Source organism: Schistocerca nitens, chromosome 10, assembly GCF_023898315.1.
Source record: "Schistocerca nitens isolate TAMUIC-IGC-003100 chromosome 10, iqSchNite1.1, whole genome shotgun sequence".
NCBI classification, from domain to species: Eukaryota; Metazoa; Arthropoda; class Insecta; order Orthoptera; family Acrididae; genus Schistocerca; species Schistocerca nitens.
Window position 1 is genome coordinate 31700947 of NC_064623.1, and position 24974 is coordinate 31725920.

Sequence of the window (24974 nt, forward strand, 5' to 3'; positions counted from 1 at the left end):
TAGACACAAGAGTAAGCCAGTCTTTTCTGAAAGTACACTGGTGTCCAAAATTAAAGCAACAAACCTCTATTTCCCTCCCTTGTGTCTAATTCACAAGATAATCATACAAACTGTCAATGGATGTCCATAAGACTGTTCTACGCGGAAAACACTATTCCAGTGAATGGACAACCATGCCGATGATGACGTCAGGGCACCTATCAAGCAGACTAATGATTGCCGAGTAGTCCCACATTCAAAAACGCTGTATACAGAGTCACAGACGGTGCAGTATGGCACCAAGAAGACGCCTACCATACTTTGTGCGGAGGGGGGCCATAGAAAGAATAAAAGCAGAAAGTCGCAAACAGATGTGGCCTGCTGGTGTAATGTGAATCGTTCTTTTGTTTCCCGGATATGGCTACAATTTCTAGAGACCAAAACTGTATCCCGAAGACATGGGCGGGGCCGACCACATTTGACGTCAGAAAGAGAGGACTGTTATGTGACCGTAAGGGCACAATCGCCTTATTACTGCACGGCATCTGACCTCACAGCATCCACTGGAGGTGTTATATCGAGGCAGACGGTGCACAGAAGGCTTCAGTAGAGTGGCCTTTTTTGTCGGACACCTGCTGTAGGTGTACCTCTGATGTGTCTTCACAGAAGGGAATGTCTAGAGGACGGTCGAACAGGGGGCTAATGTGCTTTTCTCAAATGAGTCCCAATTTGCCAGACTCCACCCCAAAGAAAACAGATACGTATTGGCACTGTAATTGCTTTCTTGGCTGCAATATCAGCTTTCTCTTTTTCTCAATTTCTGAGATATCGTGGCACCGGCAGAACACTCCTCATTTCCCTGGATTTTGACATTCTGGGCACTGAGCAGAATGCTACTTGCTTTCCCAGGCTGTGAAAGTGCTTCCGGGAGTTCCCAATCATCTGCAGCATTTTTTCTGCTGGGTACACATTATAAAATTTACAATGATGTCTCTCACTCTAAGTTCGGGAAGATTAAAAAAACACATCTGCGAAGGCCAAAATGAACACATACAGATTTTTCAAAAACCTATATTATCTCCCCATTTATCCAGCCCCTTGACAGCTAGCTGCAACTACTCTGTGTTCACTGGGATGCTGGATGAAGGGCAGAAATTGCCTGGAAAGTGCTGACTGAATCTGCTGAGTATATGAGAAAATCATTCCCTCTCATTCCTAATCTTCTCCAGTGCCTTCAGGATTGCATATATTTCCAGGGACAACCACCAAGTAGTCGATAGAAACCCTCTGCTTACACTAATCAGTGTACATGGAATTAAATCATGTTGTTTGTTTAAAATATCGCTAAAAAGGATTTTAAAATGATACTGCATTCTTTTTTAAAAAATTAGTACATTCTAAAAGAACTCTGAGCCTTTTAAGAAGCGAAGGCAGTGATTTGCTCCAACACTAATGGAAACAATATAGTCAGTTCTACACATTTCGGGATACTACACCAATGATATGTACAGCACATGGTGAGGAAATAATAAAAAGAGTGGAAACTTAAAAATTGTTAGGTGTCCACACAGATCAGAATTTAAACTGGAAAAAGCACATTTTGGAATTTCTAAGACAACTTAGTTCTGCCACATTTCTACTTAGAATCACTGTAAATCTTGTGGGGAGACAAATAAGTAAGCTGACGCATTTTTGCACGGTTTCATTCAATAATGTCATATAGACTAACTCAACTTTAAGAAAGAAAGTCTTCATTATGCAAAAGTGTGCTGTAAAAATAATATGTGGTGCTCACCCACAATCATCTTTTAGACATCTGTAGAATGAGTTGGGCAATTTGACCATTCTTTTACACTATGTTTATTCCCTCATGAAGATGGTTGTACATAATCCATGACAGTTCAAAAGGAACAATGATGTACATAATTACAATACCAGAAGGAAAAATGACATTCATTACTTCAATTAAGGTTGTCTCTAGCACCAAAAGGAGTGTACAATGCTGCAAGAAAAAATTTTGACCGCTTACCCAGTGATGTGTCTTGACAGACAGCAAAGCAAAATTTGAAAACGAACTAAGAAAGTTTCTCCTTGACAACTTCTTCTATTCCACAGAAGAATTTCTATTTCTGTAATGTGTTCTTCCCGCCCCCCTATCCCTTGGAAATGGAGAAATATTCACTCAGGCAGTAAGCACAAATTACTTTGCGTTGTGGATGTAAAATGACTCGTTTCACATCATTACGATCTATAGTGCAGAACAATATATGGAACATGCAACTAACTGACTAAACATTAATATTTGTCACACCAATCCTTAAAAGGTTGCTCTTTGCGTGAGTCCCAAGGAACCTTGTTGCTTGAATATAATCACTAAAACGTTGCTCCCCAGATGGTCAAGAGATGAATAGTGTACAGAGGGCTGTGGTAGGGCAGGGATTTTATATGCTTGCTGTGCCATGAGGAGTTGACACCCAGCCTCAGCACAAATGTTGAAGGCCACATTTAGACAACTTCGAGCCAGCCATGTGATAAATTTTGTGTGGGCAGCCTCAGCACAAGTACTGGTGAGAGGGCCAATCATAAACACCCCTCCATCCAGCCCAATGCCTCACAATGAGACACGCTGAGGATCTTCAAGTTGACGGACTGGTAGAACCGTATTTTGTTCAACTACAACTGAGGCAGGATCATACAAAGGCTGTATAAAACTGGAGTGGACATTATCTCTCCATTCCTTGTCAGGTGACTTATACATTTCAAAATACAGAGTGCATTGAGACATCATGTTTTCAGACCCCTCTCAGGTGTGGCAACCAATTTAGTTTCTTTTATAATACACGAGACCCACAAACCTCATCGAATCTTTAAAATTTACATTGGTGTCACTCACTTCACGTTCTGGTAAATTAAAAACACATTTGGGAGGCCAAAATCAACACACAGATTTTTATAAAAACCTTTCTTTATTGTCCTCCTGCCTTCTCATTTATCCAACTTCTTAACAGCTAGTCCCATCTTGTGTGTGTTCACTGAGATGTTAGAAGAAGAGCAGAAAGCTGACAAATCCTTTGCAAATAAGGATCACTTTACAGGGCTACTTATCATTAACAAGTTTTTTTAATTTCACACTTAAATCACTGTCTTGAGGAACATCAACATCTTTAACTGAAACAATGACTCCAATTTAAAAAATTTATTTATGAAGCTACAGATGAACAAAAAGACAGTCAAGTTACATCACAACTAATTACAATAAAATGGAAATTGTGTTAACTCTGAATGATTCAAATACTGAAAGTTCAAACTCAGAACATATAAAACAGATAATAGAGATTTACTGTTCCAGATGACAATTTCTACACAAGGCAGATAATAAACAAAAACAACATAAAAATAAGAAATTATGTAATACTTGAGAATTATTCTTTCACTAACTGATCAGGCCAACCAGGATGTCTAAGAATGTTCTGGTCCTGGAACTGCACTGTTCCAACCACACACAAGTACACAAATATACGCTTTTACAGATTTTTATCACTTGTCTCCTTCCCCTCCTGGCTTAGATGTACAGGAGCAGAAAATAAGTCTCTATCAACAGTTTGACATTTCTCACACTAAATAATGTTCTCACACATCCAAAAACAAATGATACAGTCAGAACCATACAGGAAATATTAAAGGAGATTTGGGCTATTTAACATAATCAGTGACATTATACAAGGGACTCAAGGCATTACATAAAAAGACAATCTCTGGGTCCCATGTACCACTTTCCATAAAGTGTGATTTTCAACTTTATAGGTAGAATAGAAATCCTTCTAGGAGTTAAATTAAATACACCTACAGTACAGATCTAATAAACCATTTAGTCTGATATAACAAGCTCTAGACACATGCAATGTATGTACAAAGGGCCAGCTGTCCAATAACACATTTTATTATTTATTCTAAAGTACCTAAAAATATATTTATACCACATAACACTGTGGTGCAATAAACAGTCAGAAACTGCTTGCCAATACCAAATATTATCATATTTATTAACTGACCTATGGGCCAATCATAGATTGGAGAAACAACTCTTAGCAGACTTTTCATCACTTATACCTTATGTAATAACTTTTCTGATTTCTCAAAGTAGTCCGACCTTATAACTTCAACACAATGCTAGCAGGATATTACATCTTGCTGGAATTTGTTATCTTTGAAGCAGTACACCTCTTAGTATGAGGTGAGAACTGCAGCTTGTCATATTGCATCCATTTCATGTCACTGTGAAACATTATGATTCACATTTTTACCTTAGACTAAGAGAAATAATTTTTTTTATTACTTGCAGCGTACGTATAACACGACATCCTCTCAAGAAGAATGAGAAATAAACATGTGACATTGCCCTTTTTATCAGACCTTTGCACAGTACAAAATATTGGAAGCAAAGTGGCTGGATTTAAATCAATAATGCCATCAAAATATCCACACGAGAAAACTGTAAAATTACGATGACAGAATGACTTACTATTACCTATCTTCAAGAGATGAAACCTCAAATACTGCCAAGAGACATATAGAAGCAGAAAACAAACTTATCTAGCTTGCGGAACTGTTACTTCGTCTGTCAGAGAGGGAAAAAGGTTAGTCTTTGAAGTATTAGGAAGCTGTGGTAGGCCACTAAAACAGCAGTCCAAGTGACCTGCTCAAACTTTCTAACTTTTTTAACCTAGGCTCCTTTCTTTCCTGACAAAGGAACCAACAGTTCCAAACATAACAGTTTTTCCTACTTCTGCACATGTGTATCAACAGAACATGGAATTTCGCCTGCTGAATGTTAAGCACTCACCTGCTGTTCACACTTCTTTTTTCATTAGGAAAAGAGGAAGGTTTAATGTTTATCTTTCACGAAAGAAAAGAAAAAAAAGGTTGGAGTGGAATTGGGGGAGCAGGTTTCTACAAGTGAATCTCTTGTTTACTATTGTTGCCCACAGGAACTACAAACCCAGTACATTCAAATCAAAGCATAAACAAGTAGCACAACATTAACTTCAAAGAATACACAAATGTTGATTGTAGGTTACTTCTTCAGGCTTGATGGCAGTGGAAGTGCACAAATTCCATGTCAAATTCATGATTTCAGAAATACTTTACAACTTTTACACATCTTTAAGCACAGATTTAGAGAAATAATTGGCTACAACAATTAAATTTGCCACCCATTTTCATTGAATGATTGTGTCACGTCCGAGAATCTAGTCTCTTAGGCCTACCAACTCTTCTCAGTTTCAAGTTAACTGCCAAGTAGTACAGCATACACTATGCATTCTGACTGCTCTCTTTCCTTTCAGAGAATTGTTAAGACGTACAACCCTCGGCAGACGACAGATATGGGAACAGAGATAGTTGCTGTTTTATAGTGATAAACCTACAAAACAACACTTCATTATACACTACATCAGTTCGAGCCTTCAGGACAACTTCCTCAGCACATACGGCAAAAGTTTGGCAGCAACCATTCTTCGCCGGGGAAGGTCCCAGTTGCATCAGAATGTCTGTGCTGCCATGTCCTCGGCATCTATGCCGAGCATAGCGAGGTCCTCCTTGCTCATCTGACCCAGGTACGGTGGCGGCACACTCGTCGGGGGAGCTCCGGGGGGCCTCACACCCATGTGCTGCAGAGGCGGCACTGCTGTCGGAGGGGGCTGCGATGTGGGGGGCTGCGAGGTTGGCGGCAGCCCGGGCGGAGGACCCACTGCAGGGGGTGGTGCATACTGGGGGCTGCCCGAGGTGGGGGGCGGCCCATACTGGGGGCTGGTTGTAGTGGGGGGTGGCCCGTGCACACCGGGGGGCGGGGGCCCGCCGACACCGGGGGGTGGGGGGCCGCCTACACCGGGGGGTGGAGGACCTCCCATCCCCGGTGGCGGGGGTCCGTACATCCCAGGTGGAGGCATCACGTTTGGAGGATGTCCCGGAGGAGGGCCCATCATGCCCGGAGGGGGTCCCATCATGGCGGGCGGCGGTCCCATCATCCCGGGAGGCGGACCCATCATCTGGCCCGGAGGCGGCCCGTAGCCCATCTGCGGCGGCATCACGTGGGGTCCCCATGGCGGCGGTGGCTGGTGAGGGTGCATGCCGAGTGGCATCTGCTGCTGCTGTTGCTGCTGCTGCTGCTGCTGTTGTTGACTGTCTTTGCCTTCCCCTTCTTTTCCTTCGTCTTGTCCAGGGAATAAGATATTTAGGGCCTCCTGTGAAATATTTTGAAATAAGTAATCTGATTCAGCTGAAAATGTACAAATAATCTCTCAACATCTTACCCCACAAAGCAAACTGAGGACTCAGTTGTTACATTTACGCTAGGGCGACCATTTCATTTTCATTGAAAAAGGGGACATTTAAAATAAATTAGAGAAAAACCTGGGACAATGAAGAAAAAAACGAGACATAAATATTGTATTGACTAAATTTAATACACATACAAATTTACCTTTACAACGTGCACTCAGATGATCCCAAATCACTTTTTACAATTATTCTGCCACACTATCACCGTACTTTTCACTTTTATGTACTTTATCAAAAAGTGCATTTTCGTAAACACACGTTCCACAGCAGCATTTGACCCAGGGATTGCCAGGCAAAACTCCACCAAATGAATCATGTTTTTCATGTTAGTGTTTTTACTTTTGAAATAAGCAAATATTCTGCACCGCATTGCACTAACACTTTCTTTGTCTCCTCCTTCACTTTTTATGAAGTTCTGTGCACATGAAAATTCATCGAACAGTTCGTCTTCATCAACAGGAAAATTTCGTACAATACTTTTAACAAAAACACAACAGTCCTGAATAGCCTTCCACTGTAGCTGCTCCTTTTCAGCATTAACCCAGTCAAATGCTTTGAAAGGTGTGAGAAATTCCTTAATATACTCAATGCAAGAGTCATAGAAGACATCAGCATTAATATGAAATTGTTCTACAGTAATTTCACCCTCTTCTTCCAGCTTTCTTAGAGTCTCATGTACAAAGGATGTGAGAAATCTTTCAGATTTTTTACATTGAAATTTGCCCAATAATTTGTTTATTTCTTGATAAACTTCCACTATTGTGATTTCTTGTTTCTCAATACATTTAATTGTTGTGGAGAAAGGTTTTAGCTGGCTAACAAGAAAATGTAGAAGAACAATAGACACAGGATTATCAAAGAATTGTTTAAGGATAACAGGACACTTATCAAGGGAAATGAAATATGATTTCAAAGCAGGAAATATCTCTACAATTCTTTCCAATGCTGGTAGCAGAGAAAGCCACCTTGTCTTGCTGTGCCCAGGTACAGTTTTGTATTCAGTTTTAGTAAACTTGCAGAATGACTTCAGAGATTCAACCCTAACTGTATATATGTGTAAATGCTGGTAGATTTTGTTTACCATTAATTGGCAGTCAATGGGTACGCAATCTGAGCCAGTTTGTAAGGAATTGTGCACCACATGTGCTGGACAGCCAACACCTACTATATTATTTACTGTGTTCTGTTGCAGTTTATAGAACAAATTGTTTTTTCCTTTCCTCTGCTTACCACCAAAATTGGTGTTAGTGTTGGCTGCAGAAACTGCAATCACTTTTCCCTCAAGATCATATTTATTTAAAACCTCCAGCACATAATTCTGAAGTAAATCTGAAGTTTCTCCAGCTAAATTAACCAATTCGAGCACTTTCACCGTGATGCCATTTTCAGGGTAAAATACCTGATAAGGAGAGGAACCAACTTCAAATCCAGATGATTCGATGTATCACTCATTACAGAAATGAATCGAGCACTTTTCAGTTAATTTAAAACCTGCTGAGCTGCATACGCTGCAATAACATTTCAAATGACTGCATTACATCTTGTGTGTCCACATGTGAATTTAGGATTGAAAAGTTTTTTAACAACTGATGTAGTACAGTCCATTGACTTAAAGCTATGGTTATGCATTGCACTGTGGTATGCAAACGTAGCTTCTTGTGCTGCCAACTGCCTATCCATTTCTGTTACTGATTTTAAATTTACATAGTAGTCACTTATGCATTTATTTGCTCTTTTCATTTGATCACTCATGCGATGTTTCTTCGTCTTAATGTGCTTCACAATGTCAGACCTCCCACCATGACCAATAGCAAATTTTGATCTGCACAACGTACATTCTACTGTTTCTCCACTACCAGTGATAAAAGGAAATTCGCTTTTTATATTACTCTTAAAATTACACTTTCATTTTGGCATAATGAAACAGTGATTGCACAGTGCAAAACATTAATAGTGTGGTGACGAAAGCCAGAGAGCAAGTATCAGTTGTGTAAAGTATCTCTGAACCGAAAGGACGGATTCAGTGGATCGATTTAGAAGAGAAGAATCTTCGTTGTTATTCGTAACCTATAGTGCGTTTAAAATTACTTGCGACTTTTGACAGTTCGGTACATGATTGGGGTATGCTGAAAGTCATCACATGCTTTCTAGCGTAAATAATTGTGCAGTTAATAGCAAGTCAAACAACCAGTAGCGTAAAATACTCTAGCCAAGCGGAATCATAAAAAAACAGGATATTTGAGCATCCCCAAAAAAACTTTTGGGACAGCGGGACATTTTGGTAAAAAAAAGAGACTGTCCCAGGAAAAACGGGACAAATGGACACCCTAATTTACACCCAAGTGACATGGACTGTAAGTAGTAAGTGTGTGAACTCCAGTATTCTTACAAGTGGAGCACTGTCACATGCAACACGGCTATATGCCAATGCTGTGTGTAATACAGCAACTAAACAGTGATCATTAGTTTTGTTTAAGCATTATCACATCTTATCACAGTGACACTGTATACATTCACATTTTGTCCGAATAAACCACTGGCTGCTTCACTACCAATACATCATTACTTTCATAAAAAATTTAATGCAGTACACCTTTTACAAACTACGTCCTCTCATTCACACACAATAACTTGTTTATTCTGGCAACTTGTAAATCACATTGCAACTTCTCCTCAGTTTCAGTGCTAGCTTTTAACACCAGTCCTATGTGACAAAAAAAGTGAAGCTTTCATGAAATTCATAATACTGCCAAAATTGCTAATAACACACTTATCCATTTTAATCTTTCTGTGTGGAATTATACATTATACTGACCCGTACTTTCATATGGATATGACAGGTTACTTGCATAGCTACACAAATCTGAAGATGATCAGTACTGATTGAAAACAGGCATAGCATAAAAATTAAAAGAGCAACTGAGATGATAAAAACAAAGGATAAATTTCAAATTACAAAATAGTTGCAAAAAGTCTCATGACAACTATCTCGGCAATACTGACATTTACCTAATATACGAGGGCGGTTCAGAAAGTAACCTCCGATTGGTCACAGTGCGGGTTGTGGGGGGAGTAGCGACGCCATCTGTGCGTTCACGCACTCAACAGGTCAGTCGGCATCAAGCCGTGGTCGAGTGAACGTCGTACCTGCGCTAGTTTAGTTTTTGTGGCAGTTTGAAATGTGTGCTGCAATAGAAAACCCCGCCAAATGTGAAGTGCGTGCTGTCATAAGGTTTTTTACAGCCAAAGGATATTCTGCAGCAGCTATTCATCGTGAGCTTTGTGCCGTGTACGGACCAAGAGTTATGAGTGAAGGAGTTGTCCGTGAATGGGTACGTTTATTTAAAAGTGGACGAGAAAATGTTCATGATGAAGAGAGGAGTGGTAGACCATCATTGGTGACTGACGAACTCGTTCAGACAGTTGATGCAAAAGTTCGTGAAAATCGACGTTTCTCAATGTCGGAGTTGTCTACTGGTTTTCCACAGATTTCTAAGACTCTCTTGTACGAGATAGTGACAGCAAGATTGGGTTACCGTAAGTTCTGTGCACGATGGGTGCCCAAAATTCTTACCGACCACCACAAAACTCAAAGAATGGCTTCTGCATTAGACTTTCTGTCACGTTATGAGGACGAAGGAGAACCATTGTTAAACAGAATCGTGACCGGTGACGAAACCTGGATTAAGTACGTGAACCCTGAGACAAAAGAACAATCAAAGATGTGGGCACATTCAAATTCGCCTACCAAACCAAGAAAAGCCTCGCAAGATTTTTCTGCCAGAAAACTGATGGCAACGGTGTTTTGGGATGCCAAAGGGGTGTTGTTGGTTGAATTCATGGAACGTGGTACGACCATTAATAAAGACGTGTACTGTGAAACAATAAAAAAGTTACGACGGGCTATACAGAACAAACGCCGTGGTATGCTGACTTCCGGTATCGTTTTTTTGCACGATAACGCCCGTCCTCACTCTGCTCGCAGAACAACGGCCCTTCTTGAGTCCTTCAAGTGGGACGTTATCAACCATCCACCTTACAGCCCAGACCTGGCGCCAAGTGATTATCACCTCTTCATGCATTTGAAGAAATGGCTCGGGTCACAGCGGTTTGATGACGACGAAGAGCTCAAAGATGCGGTCACAGGCTGGCTCCAGGCACAAGCGGGTGATTTTTATGCAGAAGGAATTTCAAAGCTTGTGAAGAGATACGATAAGTGCCTCAATCGCTATGGAGACTATGTAGAAAAATAGTGCAAAGATGTAGTTGTAAGATGTATATATTAAAATATTTTTATTTAACTCGGTGTATTTTTTTAAATCAACCGGAGGTTACTTTCTGAACGGCCCTCGTATATCGGCAATCAAATATGTGCACTTTGCTTTATTCTTCATCTTCGCAGATCACCACCATTGTTAGTTGGTTTACTCATTGCTGAGTCTCATGACCTCATTTCTTCATTCACATCTTCAATAATGGAATATTTGATGAGACGTCTCTATCCACAATGACCTTCACCTCTTTTTAATATAATATGAAGAAGTAGGCCAGTATCTTTTTTGCTTGATCCAACCGAACACTTACTGCTCCTCTGGTCTTCTGCCTCTGATTTTGCCTTGCAAATTTCCAAAGTAAACCCTTCTCTTCTCAAAATAAGCCCAAGGATGTGGAAGTATCTTTGGTTGACACGGGAACAGTATGCATATCTTCTGCCAACACCACATCTTGAAGGCACCAGTTTGGCTCTTGTCACTAGCTTTCATGGTCTAGGTCTTGCAATGGTAGAACAACAACTATTCCGCCAACTGCATCTTCGTCGTATTGGATATCGTACAGTTCTGCCTGATCTTAGTTAGCTGAACCACTGCAGCTCAGCCAAGGATGATTCACTATTTTACATCATTGATTAAGAGATTCTAAATTCACATAATCATTCCCTACTTCCATATCTTTTAAGTAAAAGTTAAAGCTGGATTTGATCTCAACCTTGGCAACAATAACCATTAGTTTGATCGATTTTATGTTTGACTGTACATAAACTTTAACCAACAGTCTTCACTCTGGAGAATCCACTTCCATCCAGCTTTTTGACTTACCATCCATTTATTCAATTTATTTTGCTTGCACATTCCATCATATTTTCAGGTCATCACTATCACTCCTTTCTCCTTCTCATCATCAATACACTTACATTAACAGCAAACAGCCACGGTTTTCTGCATATGCATTCCCTGCTATCAATTTCTGTGCTTGCAATACAGGGTATCAAAATGAACTATTCTGAACTGACACATGGCTGTATACAGTCATGCGACCAAGTCAGCTACCGCTACAGCTGAGCCTACCTTCGATTTGTTGAATGTTAATACGGGGTGAGCCAGAAACAACTGACGATTTTTAAGCTATCTTTTGGAAGGCACTCGCCGTGCCTCACCGTGGGAACACTACACACCGTTTTGTGCACTGTTCCCTGGAGTTTAGTTGAGACAGGGGACTCGTCTGTGGAACACCACACTGCATTGGTAGAGGAGTAGACAGGACCCATCACAGCTGCACAGTACAACTTTCGATTCCCCTAGATGCAATACTCTGTCGGTGAAGGTATTGAAATGGTATTGAGATGGAACTGTAGAGGACACTAAACCAGAAGGACATCCTCGTTCAGTATATACACTGAAAAATGCGAATCTCGTATGGGATACGAACTCATGCAGTCTCAATCGTGGCAAGCTATTGAGCTCGGGTTGGCGGATACCAGCGTTCACCGAGTCTTGCACAAAGATCTTCACTACCGTATGTACAAGCTTACTAAAGGAACAAGATGAGACTTCAATTTTTCATCAAGTTCTTGTAACTTCTGCAAGCTGTAGAACACATTGTGAACAAGTTGCTACTGTCAATGAGGCCCATTCCCACTTGTCTGTGTATGTAACCCTCCTTTTTGGGCTGCACACTTACATCTACATACATACTTTACAAGCCACCATGTGAATTTCAGGATCATTCTACGGATAGTGCAAAAGTGACAATATAGTGTGCCATTTCCTGCGGTTGCATTATTGGTCTGTATTGAAGCAGTCAATTATGAGCTATACACAGCCAAGGAACTGTTTCTAGGAGGAGTCATTTCTCACTTTGGGGGACAGCAACTGGCCTGGTTGTTCACCCAACCTGACAGCATCTGATTATTTTCAAACAAAGTTCATGAGAAAAGCCAAACCAGGACTGACAAGTCACAAGATCGAACTCACGAGCGCTTTTGGGAGATTCCAAACAACATGTTGCGACAAGATACATTATCTCTTCCAGATAGATTACATGAACGCGTTACTCGGAGTGATGGGCACTTACAAAATATTACTTTTAGCAGATAGCAATACACACAAATTTTCCATAAAAAGAGATAATGTATCTTTACCCGAAAATAAATATTGACACTTTCTCCTGAAGTAGTGTTTCTGGAACACTCTGTAAGTCTCATAATCATCTTATCCCCACCCACAACAAACACAATTTGAAGATATGAGAGAGAGAGAGAGAGAGAGGGGGGGGGGAGGGGGGGGGGGGAGCCTCCCACAACCCAGGATGAGCCAGGACCCTTCCGACACATCAAAACACAATTCTTAATCATTTACACAGCAAGTCACACACCTCAGAAAATGTTAAAATTTGTACCTTATTCTGCCCATTGTCGGCTAAAACAGAGGGCAGATTGGTCAATAAACTAACCTCTTTCCTCTTGTCTAAATATAAAATAAATTCATTTAAAATGAGGTGTACTGTAATGTGTACACCATAAGCACCACACACTAGAGGGTCCTCCTGGTAGCCACGTGAGAATCAGACTAAGACCTATTCAAAAGGGAGTGAAAACTTCCTGTCACCGGAGATACGGCACTGCCCAGTTACTTATACCTTACTGCTGTCCCTTTCAGTCACTCTTCTACCCACTGATTTATGCTCCTTAAGTAGTAAGCATACAGGGTGCCCAAGAGGAATGGTCAACATTCACGTATATGACAGAAACAATCATTTGGAAAAGAAAGAAGTTTCGTAAATGTGGGCGCTAAAATGTATAGCTTTAGAGCTATGAGCAATTCTTCATTTTCAATACTGTTACTACTGATCTCTTCTACTGCAAGCTTTCTCCTCCATATTTTGAGAGATGGTAGGAAAAAAAAGTCCTGCTAACCTGGGGTCCAAAGTGCATTCCTTAAGACCTATTAGTACTTTTTCATCTTCACTACTCTGAAACACACTACTTCTACCGAACAAGAGCTCACAGTTCTCAACCCGTTGTGCCGCTGAATACTGATCGTTCCTCCTGGAACACTCTGTATAACACAGCATGTAGGCTGAATTGTATACAGAGCCACCTGATTCCTGGTACTTAGCGGAATGACACTTCCCTTTCCTTGCAGGCAGAGAAGAGGATCTCGGATGTTCTGGATGTATTTGTCTGCTAAGTACACCCGTGGAACAGATTTAAGGAGTCAGGTTAGAAAAGGTGTTTCTCAGTACAGGTGTGTATGTCTGCTTCAGGCTATCACAATTGCATGCAATGTGCTCTGTAAAAGTAAATTTGTTTGGTAAACAAATCTTGAAGTTATCCTCAGACAAAACCACAGAACAGATGAGAGTTGCCCTGATTAGACCCATCTGTAAATATATAGTTATGGTGCACATTTCATATGTCATTAAAAAAAATATGGAGAAGGATGATAATATTGCAAGAAATGTTAGCTATTTATCACTGTCTTTCCACTAATTCTGAGAGAAAGAAAGTAATATTGAGAATCAGTTGTGTGAAAGCTCTCAGAGGCTACCAAGTTCACCAATGGTCACAGAAATATAGAGGCGACCTCTGGAATGAAGACTTAACTAAAACATATTGAGATTGAGATACAGAGGATCAAACATCTTAAATAGCTTTTTACTCATTTTAAACTCTCGTAAATGGGCTAAATTTCAGTCAAATATAAATAAAATATTGTGGGTTCTGCATATATGATGTGTTAGTGTAATGTGTAAGAATTAGTGAGCAATTTGGATCTCAGTAAATCACTGTTCCGAAGAATGCCTCAATTACTCCTCACATTCTATTCATGTAAACGTTAAAAAAATATTTGAGTCTCAGGACTGAAGACCACAACAACAACAACAACAAGCGATCTTGACAAATAAATTGGTTTTCGATAGAAAACTACAACACAAAATTATAGGTTGCCTCCTATACTGAATGATCATGGCAGGTAACCATACCTAAGAAATGCTATGTCATAGGGAATTGTATCCAAATGGAGTGTTTTAATAGAAATAGTTTGAAATAACATTATTTTCGGTATATAAATTATGATACTGTAATATATTTTACCTTACTTGTATTGTACATCATGTTGCAAAGCCCGATTTGGAAAGATAGTGAGGGTAAAAACAAGTTTGCAAAATGAAAATTACACTAACATAACGATGTGTGCCAGTGTCCTGGATGCTCTACTGCCACACCAGTTGTGGGCAATGGTCTGTGTAAGATTGTGCTGTCTAATGCGATGTAGACTCAGCCGTGGGACCTAGTATCTTGGAACAAAGGACCACCATTGTTTGTCTGCTAGCCAAAGTTCAAAAGTGGCAGTTTTGGGTCCCAGCTGTTTTGAGCTGTTGTTGCATCAAAAACCAGTAGAGGTCAGGCCTGCCAACACGCTTCACTGGTGACACTACCGACCTCGGCAAGCCATTGTGCTGTAGCCATTATCCCTAAAGCCATGTGTCAGTTCTGCTTACTAAATACCTAGCCAGTTCTGTCAGTAGTGTTGTCAACTGTGGGTTACAAGGCTGTAATGCTCATGAAAGGTAAAAATCAGTATTCTGCACATTCTGTAATCATCAAACTTTGTGGGGGAATGGGGAGTCAAGAAATACCGTAAATCGGAGAAGTACCCTATTCATCGGTAGGAAAATGCCACTGCTTCTGTACAGAAACAGTTCCAGTCAAAAATCTCCCCAACCACCACTTTTCTAAACAATCAGTTTCAAAACACCTCATTTCAAACAGGTAGTGTGACATTCTTTTAAATTTGTATCTAATCAATTTTTTTTAAATTTAATTTCACCAAAAATTATATATCAATATCTGATTTCAAAGTCAGTTGTAAAACACATTCCAGAAGATAGTCAAATTGGCCTACAGACATTCCCAGTAAGTTTTTGAAATCATCCAGACACTATTACTAAGTTTCGTCTCAACAAAATTTATATGGTCCTGAAATACTATTTAGAATCCACTTTCTAACACATCACTGTATTTTATACCATTCTCCTTGTGATCCCACCACCCAGTTTATTCTTTGCACCGAAAGAGCAGCAAAACTGTACTCTCCACAATTTTTTATTTTCCCTGAGGATCACATTCACGGTCAAACTTCCACGGGCAGCTGAGTCACATCTTCGTAGATACTTCACTCTGCGTGAAATACTCACTATCCACACCCGTCACAGTCACACCAGGAAAACCACAAATATGTGACATGTTTTCCAACATATACCCCGGGGGAACTAGTGATAGTCCTCTCATTGTTTACATTCTTTCAACTTTCTAACAAAAATGTATTGCTTTAATAACTGCCGCTATCTTTATGAAAAATAGAGATATACCACAATGTGAGAGTAGACTTTCCTGGTGTGGGATACAAATAATAAGCTCTCGAGTCTCCAGCTTGGTGGCAGAGCTGAGGTACTGCATCATTTCGACGAGTGCTGTACTTTTCATTTCCTGGCAGAGTAACGAGTATGCCACGTATCGAAACATCACAGTGCTTCTGCACTGCCACCTAAATGGAGGCCAGAGAGGTTATCATCAAAGTAAAATAGTGTTCCTGATCTTTCACTTTCTTTGTCTTCTCTTAGAGGGAAAGTATGTGCAGAATACTGATTTTTACCTTTCATGAGCGTTACAGCCTTGTAACCCACAGTTGACAACACTACTGACAGAACTGGCTAGGTATTTAGTAAGCAGAACAGACACATGGCTTTAGGGATAATGGCTACAGCACAATGGCTTGCTGAGGTCGGTAGTGTCACCAGTGAAGCGTGTTGGCAGGCCTGACCTCTACTGGTTTTTGATGCAACAACAGCTCAAAACAGCTGGGACCCAAAACTGCCACATTAAAGTATCGTCTTTTGAACTTTGGCTAGCAGACAAACAATGGTGGTCCTTTGTTCTAAGATACTAGGTCCCGCGGCTGAGTCTACATCGCATTAGACAGCACAATCTTACACAGACCATTGCCCACAACTGGTGTGGCAGTAGAGCATCCAGGACACTGGCACACATCGTTATGTTAGTGTACTTTTCATTTTGCAAACTTGTTTTTACCCTCACTATCTTTCCAAATCGGGCTTTGCAACATGATGTACAATACAAGTAAGGTAAAATATATTACAGTATCATAATTTATATACCGAAAATAATGTTATTTCAAACTATTTCTATTAAAATACTCCATTTGGATACAATTCGCTATGACATAGCATTTCTTAGGTATGGTTACCTGCCATGATCATTCAGTACAGGAGGCAACCTATAATTTTGTGTTGTAGTTTTCTATCGAAAACCAATTTATTTGTCAAGATCGCTTGTTGTTGTTGTTGTGGTCTTCAGTCCTGAGACTGGTTTGATGCAGCTCTCCATGCTAATCTATCCTGTGCAAGCTCCTTCATTTCCCAGTACCTACTGCAACCTACATCCTTCTGAATCTGCTTAGTGTATTCATCTCTTGCTCTCCCTCTATGATTTTTACCCTCCACGCTGCCCTCTAATGCTAAATTTGTGATCCCCTGATGCCTCAGGACATGTCCTACCAACCGATCCCTTCTTCTAGTCAAGTTGTGCCACAAACTACTCTTCTCCCCAATTATATTCAATACCTCCTCATTAGTTATGTGATCTACCCATCTAATCTTCAGCATTCTTCTGTAGCACCACATTTCGAAAGCTTCTATTCTCTTCTTGTCCAAACTATTTATTGTCCATGTTTCACTTCCATACATGGCTACACTCCATACATATACTTTCAGAAACTACTTCCTGACACTTAAATCTTTACTCGATGTTAACAAGTTTCTCTTCTTCAGAAACGCTTTCCTTGCCATTGCCAGTCTACATTTTAAATCCTCCCTATTTCAACCACCGTCAGTTATTTTGCTCCCCAAATAGCAAAACTCGTTTACTACTTTAAGTGTCTCATTTCCTAATCCAATTCCCTCAGCATTCGACTACATTCCATTATCCTCGTTTTGCTTTTGTTGATGTTCATCTTATATCCTCCTTTCAAGACACTGTCCATTCCGTTCAACTGCTCTTCCAGGTCCTTCGCTGTCTCTGACAGAATTACAATGTCATCGGCGAACCTCAAAGGTTTTATTTCTTCTCCATCGATTTCAATACGTACTCAAATTTTTCTTTTGTTTCCTTTACTGCTTGTTCGATATACACGTTGAATAACATTGGAGAGAGGCTACAACCCTGTCTCATTCCCTTCCCAACCACTGCTTCCCTTTCATACCCCTCGACTCTTATAACTGCCATCTGGTTTCTGTACAAATTGTAAATAGCCTTTCGCTCCCTGTATTTTACCCCCTGCCACCTTTAGCATTTGAAAGAGACTATTCCAGTCAACATTATCAAAAGCTTTCTCTAAGTCTACAAATGCTAGAAACGTAGGTTTGCCTTTCCTTAATCTTTCTTCTAAGATAAGTCGTAAGGTTAGTATTGCCTCACATGTTCCAACATTTCTACGGAATCCAAACTGATCTTCCCCAAGGTCGGCTTCTACCAGTTTTTCCATTCGTCTGTAAATAATTCGCGTTAGTATTTTGCAGCTGTGACTTATTAAACTGATAGTTCGGTAATTTTCACATCTGTCAACACCTGTTTTCTTTGGGATTGGAATTATTATATTCTTCTTGAAGTCTGAGGGTATTTCGCCTGTCTCGTACATCTTGCTCACCAGATGGTAGAGTTTTGTCAGGACTGGCTCTCCCAAGGCTGTCAGTAGTTCTAATGGAATGTTGTCTACTTCCGGGGCCTTGTTTCGACTCAGGTCTTTCAGTGCTCTGTCAAACTCTTCATGCAGTATCGTATCTCCCATTTCATCTTCATCTACATCCTCTTCCATTTCCATAATATTGTCCTCAAGTACATCGCCCTTGTATAGACCCTCTATATACTCCTTCCAACTTTCTGCTTTCCCCTCTTTGCTTAGAAGTGGGTTTCCATCTGAGCTATTGATATTCATACAAGTGGCTCTCTCTTCTCGAAAGGTGTCTCTAATTTTCCTGTAGGCTGTATCTATGTTACCCCTAGTGAGATAAGCCTCTACATCCTTACATTTGTCCTCTAGCCATCCCTGCTTAGCCATTTTGCACTTCCTGTCGATCTCATTTTTGAGACGTTTGTATTCCTTTTTGCCTGCTTCATTTACTGCATTTTTATATTTTCTCCTTTCATCAGTTAAATTCAATATTTCTTCTGTTACCCAAGGATTTCTACTAGCCCTCGTCTTTTTACCTACTTGATCCTCTGCTGCCTACACTACTTCATCCCTCAGAGCTACCCATTCACCTTCTACTGTATTTCTTTCCCCCATTCCTGTCAATTGTTCCCTTATACTGTCCCTGAAACTCTGTACAACCTCTGGTTTAGTCAGTTTATCCAGGTCCCATCTCCATAAATTACCACCTTTTTGCAATTTCTTCAGTTTTAATCTACAGTTCATAACCAATAGATTGAGGTCAGAGTCTACATCTGCCCCTGGAAATGTCCTACAATTTAAAACCTGGTTCCTAAATCTCTGTCTTACCATTATATAATCTATCTGAAACCTGTCAGTATCTCCAGGCTTCTTCCATGTGTACAATCTTCTTTTATGATTCTTGAACCAAGTGTTAGCTATGATTAAGTTGTGCTCTGTGCAAAATTCCACCAGGCAGCTTCCTCTTTCACTTCTTACCTCCAATCCACATTCACCTACTAAATTTCCTTCTCTTCCTTTACCTACTATCGAATTCCAATCACACATGACTATTAAATTTTCGTCTCCCTTCACTACCTGAATAATTTCTTTTATCTCATCATACATTTCTTCAATTTCTTTGTCATCTGCAGAGCTAGTTGGCATGTAGACTTGTACTACTGTCGTAGGTGTGGGCTTCGTTTCTATCTTGGCCACAACAATGCATTCGCTGTGCTGTTTGCAGTAGCTTACCCGCATTCCTATTGTTTTATTCATTATTAAACCTACTCCTGCATTACCCCTATTTGATTTTGTATTTATAACCCTGTATTCACCTGACCAAAGTCTTGTTCCTCCTGCCATCGAACTTCACCCAATCCCACTATATCCAACTTTAACCTATCCATTTCCCTTTTTAAATTTCCTAACATACCTGCCCGATTAAGGGATCTGACACTCCACGCTCCAATCCGTAGAACGCCAGTTTTCTTTCTCCTGATAACGACGCCCTCCTGAGTAGTCCCCGCCCGGAGATCCGAATGGGGGACTATTTTACCTCCGGAATATTTTACCCAAGAGGACGCCATCATCATTTAACCATACAGTAAAGCTTCATGCCCCCGGGAAAAATTACGGCTGTAGTTTCCCCTTGCTTTCAGCTGTTCGCAGTATCACAACAGCAAGGCCGCTTTGGTTAGTGTTACAAGGCCAGATCAGTCAATCATCCAGACTGTTGCCCCTGCAACTACTGAAAAGGCTGCTGCCCCTCTTCAGGAACCACACGTTTGTCTGGCCTCTCAACAGATACCCCTCCGTTGTGGTTGCACCTATGGTACAGCTATCTGTATCGTTGAGGCACGCAAGCCTCCCCACCAACGGCAAGGTCCATGGTTCATGGGGGGAGGTCAAGATCGCTATGTTAACACAATTACTGGATTACTAGTTTAGACAATTGCCACCCTCAGATCGATAAAACTAGGCAGTGGTCATTATAAAATGCTTACGCCACATGAAAACTATACATATATAGTACAGTCCTCATGTGACAGAGTTGTGTAAGCACCGTATAATGTAACTACAACTGCTCGGTTTTATGGACCTGATGATGGCAATACATACCACCGAAACAAGTAATCCAGTACTAGTGTTAGCATAGCAATCTTGTACAAATAAATTGCTTTTCAAAAGAAGACTACAACAAATTTATTAGATAATTTTACATTTCGCATTTTAAGGCAGAATTTACATCTATATCCATATTTATCAGGAATGTGTATTTTTCAGATTCCTATTAATACAAGAGAGATGGTAAGTGTAAAAATGAAACTTCAGGTGACTGTGCACTATTAGCCTCATGACACTCTTTGGAGGGACTGAAATAAAATAAAATAAAAAGAAATGAATACAATCATTACCAATACGTAAGAAGCTATCCACAAGCCAAACAAGACTGCTCATCTGTGATGTGGCACCCTGTGTACCCAGGGTGAGGATAGTTTCAGGTAACCAATGAGAGTGAGAAATTACAATGATTAAAATTCTTCTGGGTATTATGCCGCATCATTACTAAAAACCAACAACAATAATAAACTAAAACCGACATTTCGGCCGAATTGCAATGGCCTTCCTCAGGGCACAACTGGTTTTGCATGGGGATAGGTGCTTCTATTTATTACAGACTATCGATGTCTGACGTCACTGTTGTAAAACTTTTAATTGGCCCTCTAATATGATTGGCTAGTCATAACGAAAGGGAAGATGGAAGGAAAGAGGCTATTCATGGATGTCCATGTCGTGAACGATTGGTAGCTGTCCGCCAATCAGCGTTCGTCTTCTGGTCGGCAAGTTTTCCTCCTGGTGTGCCCGGAAGTGGACTGACAGTTGCTCTACAGCTGTTTGTGCAGATACGTCCGTGTCCCGTGTAGCTTCTGCCCCGCGACCGCTCGCGGCCCGTTGGACTGGGATGGCCGGCAGCCAGGACGCCGGGAGTTTGTAGCCATCTTCTCTGTTGATGTTGTCAGGTTGCTTCATAATTTCGATTGCCTCCCGTGCTTTGCGTTCTCGCATCCACGATTCTTTCGCCAGTACTCGGGCCTCCTGGAACCTGATAGGTTGTTCACAGTCACGGTGGTGTTCCGCTATCGCCGATTTATTATGTCGTTGTAATCGTACATAGAGTTCGTGTTCTGCTACTCGTAAGCTTACAGGTTTCCCTGTTTCTCCTATGTAGGCAGCTCTGCTCGCACACCGTAGTTCGCAAACACCTGCAGTGTTAAGATTGTTGACTACATCCTTGGTGGAACTTATCATTTCGTGGATCCTGTGACTGCTTCGAAAAATCTGGTTGAAACCTCGTCGGCGGAGGATGTTGCCTAGTCATTCACCGATGCCTTTTACATATGGTAAGTGTACCAGTGGAAGCTTCCCTTCTTTGTCTTCTTCTCGTGTTCTGCTCCCTCAACAGAGAAGATGGCTACAAACTGTTGGTGTCCTGGCTGCCGGCCATCCCAGTCCAACAGGCCGCGAGCGGTCGCGGGGCAGAAGCTACACAGGACAAGGACGTATCTGCACAAACAGCTGTAGAGCAACTGTCAGTCCACTTCCGGGCACACCAGGAGGAAAACTTGCCAACCAGAAGACGAACGCTGATTGGTGGACAGCTACCAATCGTTGACGACATGGGACATTTACGAATAGCCTCTTTCCTTTCATCTTCTCTTACGTCGTGACTAGCAAATCATATTAGAGGGCCAATTAAAAGTTCTACAACAGTGACGTCAGACATCGATAGTCTGTAATAAATAGAAGCACCTATCCCCATGCAAAACCAATCGTGCCCTGAGGAAGGCCGTTGCAATTTGGCCGAAACGTCAGTTTTAGTTTATTATTATTGTTAGTTTTTAGCAATGACACGGCATAATACCCAGAAGAATTTTAATCAGTAGACACCGGCCGCGGAAGCATACATTCTTATATGAGAAATTACAGTTAGCTTTTACCACTAAAACGGAAATTTTACCATGGAAATGGCTATGCACAAAAACATATTACGAAATTTTTCTGTCTTGAGCTGAAGTCATAGAGGTCAGTCTTACACTCGTGAACAATTTGGGGCTATGAAACTTGTCGTGGGCCACAGTTAGTGAGCATGTGTGAAGTGACCCGCCATGTTCGTGCATCATCTATAACCGAGCAGTAGCAGACAGTGGATGTGGCAAGACTGTAGTGGCAAGTGACAGATGTCAACTATCAAGTAACTTTAATTAATCTATAGTAGTGGTATGTGGGACCCACTGCTTTGTACTGTATGGTGGCCTGTAAAGTATGTATGTAGATGTAGATGAAAGACCTAGGGGAGGGTCAACGAGAGAAGAGAAGGGGGGAGGGTCAGAGAGAGAGAGAGAGAGAGAGAGAGAGAGAGAGAGAGAGAGAGAGAGAGAGAGAAGCAGCTAACCTGGAAATCTCTAGGTAGAGGTCCCTCAGCACCAGCACCAGTCTTTGAAACAGCCGCATCTGTCACTGCCATCTCGCCATGAGCAATGTTCGGTCGAATATTCGGTGGCACTGCGGCGGCCTCAGACTGCTGCGGTACAGGGTCGTGCCCGGGTGGTGTAGTCTCATCGACAGCTACAACGGACACTGCCGGTGGCGGAGGTTGTTCCATTGTAGCAGGTGGAGGTGGCTGCTCCATCCTCACGGGCCTCGACGGTGAACTGCTCGGTGGGGCTACAGTTCTGCCTGCCTTTGCACTCGTCTGCTGAGAAGCAGTCGGTTTCGGAACTGGCACGTTCTCTGCAATTGGTGCCGACGGTTCGCCCGAGTTTTCGTCATCTATCTCCATGTCCTGAGGCTCAGGCAGAGGGCCGAAGGGTACAGAGTCTCCAGTCTCATCATTTTTGTCATCTGGAAAGACCAACGCAATAAAATTTGAAGTGTACACAATTATTTCCATTAAACATATCAACTTTCTCACATTCATACACAGTACCACTCCCAGGCACACAATAACTAAAACTGATAAAATATATTAGAGTATATAAGCTGTTTTAAAAATAAACAAGCTACTAACACAGCAGGTAAGGAATTAGTGTAAGGCTGAGCTCTCGCATAATATATACATAAGAAATAAACCAGCTATTGCGAATAAGTATTAAAATTATATAACCAATACTTTACATTAACGATCAGATAAAAATTTTTATAATTTGTATCACATCTGTCATGAGCCAATTTAAAAGACAGACCGACAGAGAGAGGGAGGGGGAGGGAGGGAGAGGGGGGGGGGAGAGAGAGAGAGAGAGAGAGAGAGAGAGAGAGAGAGAGAGAGAGAGAGAGAGAGAGAGAGAGCGAGCGAGTGCAAATCATCCAATTACCAGGCTGCATGCCTCCTGCCATGATGGAATTGTGGCACAGTCATCATTATATGTCACCACAAACTAATGGCTCCTCACATGCCACATATGTGTATCTTATACAGAGATCATGGAGCCCTGGGATTTGCAGTTGGCTTTGTCACTTCCACATTTCTCACATCCAGACAACATTCATTTCTTTCTCAACAAGAAAATTCACAAAATTCCGACGGATCACATGAAAAGTGTGTTCAAAATGTAAATGGAGTTATTACACTGAATCACATATTTTATTCACTGTTGTGTTGGTAAACATGTCTGACAAGTATCTGCATATTGTTAGCCATATTGTATTGTATATTTTGTTGTCACCTGTCAAAAATGTTACATGTGTTTGGCAGTATTGGTGACTATTTATTTTCTATAAAAATAAATCACTGAAGTGTATTAAATATTGCTACAAGAATGATCGAAATTTACTATATAGTGAGTGCATTAGTGTATTTGAGGAGTCCACTGTCATCTAGCAGGATTTATGCCGAGCGAATGGGGACAAAAGTCTGCCGCCATATGCTACAACCTGGTGGCACTGATGCACACTTCTAGTTGAGTGGCAAGGGCTAACTGTGAATATAACAAATTATGCACTCGGTTTAACAATTCCGTACATATTTGGCCCATAAGGCAATAATGTCACAGGAGTTAGGCACATGCAAAAGCTTCTTAAAACGTGCACAAGTGAGTATGTGCTCATGACCTTGATGCCAAGTTTCAGGGAGTCTAGAGCAGCAGTAGAATGGTAGATTTAAGCACCATATGCTTCAGATTGCAGCATCTATGTTAGGTTTAACAGCATTCAAAGAAAAATAACCAATAAATCCACAAGACATCAAAAGATAGGGTGTTCACGTGCCCTTACACGGCAGCCGCACCTGCCCACTAACACTCTAAGTGCCAAACCCATAACATTTACGGGCCTAGGATCACCCGAAAATCACCAGACCCACACAATTTACAGGCCACTATATTTAATTTAATGCAAAGCACTGCAACATTATTTCTATGGGTTTGGTCAGCGTTATACGTTTGGGTCAATCCATACCAAGTGGTCCAGCACTGGTTGCTTGACTGTCTCAGAAAAATTTTATATTTTCTGAGAGAATCCCCCAATGTTTAGTAGTCACAAAAATATTTTTTTTAAAAAAATTATTGTTTATTATTTTGAAGTGGCGGCTATATTTGTTCCAGGCCACATGTGTTTTTTCGTATTTGCAAGCATCTACATTTTTTACAA

The 24974-nt window shown here is 41.0% G+C and overlaps 1 protein-coding gene across 4 annotated transcripts in view; it reads right to left on the reverse strand.

Moving 5' to 3' along the window:
* Window positions 1-2926: 2926 nt before the first annotated feature.
* The window catches only part of LOC126210577 (zinc finger matrin-type protein CG9776-like), a 268553-nt gene continuing 246505 nt past the window's right edge, over window positions 2927-24974 (reverse strand). For all 4 annotated transcript variants that reach the window (XM_049939841.1, XM_049939842.1, XM_049939843.1 and 1 more), the window contains 2 exons: window positions 22783-23231; window positions 2927-6221 (listed from right to left, as the gene is read on the reverse strand). In XM_049939841.1, the coding sequence (XP_049795798.1) occupies window positions 5520-6221; window positions 22783-23231 (1151 nt within the window). In that variant the 3' untranslated portion in view covers window positions 2927-5519. The remainder of the gene's footprint in view (window positions 6222-22782; window positions 23232-24974) is intronic.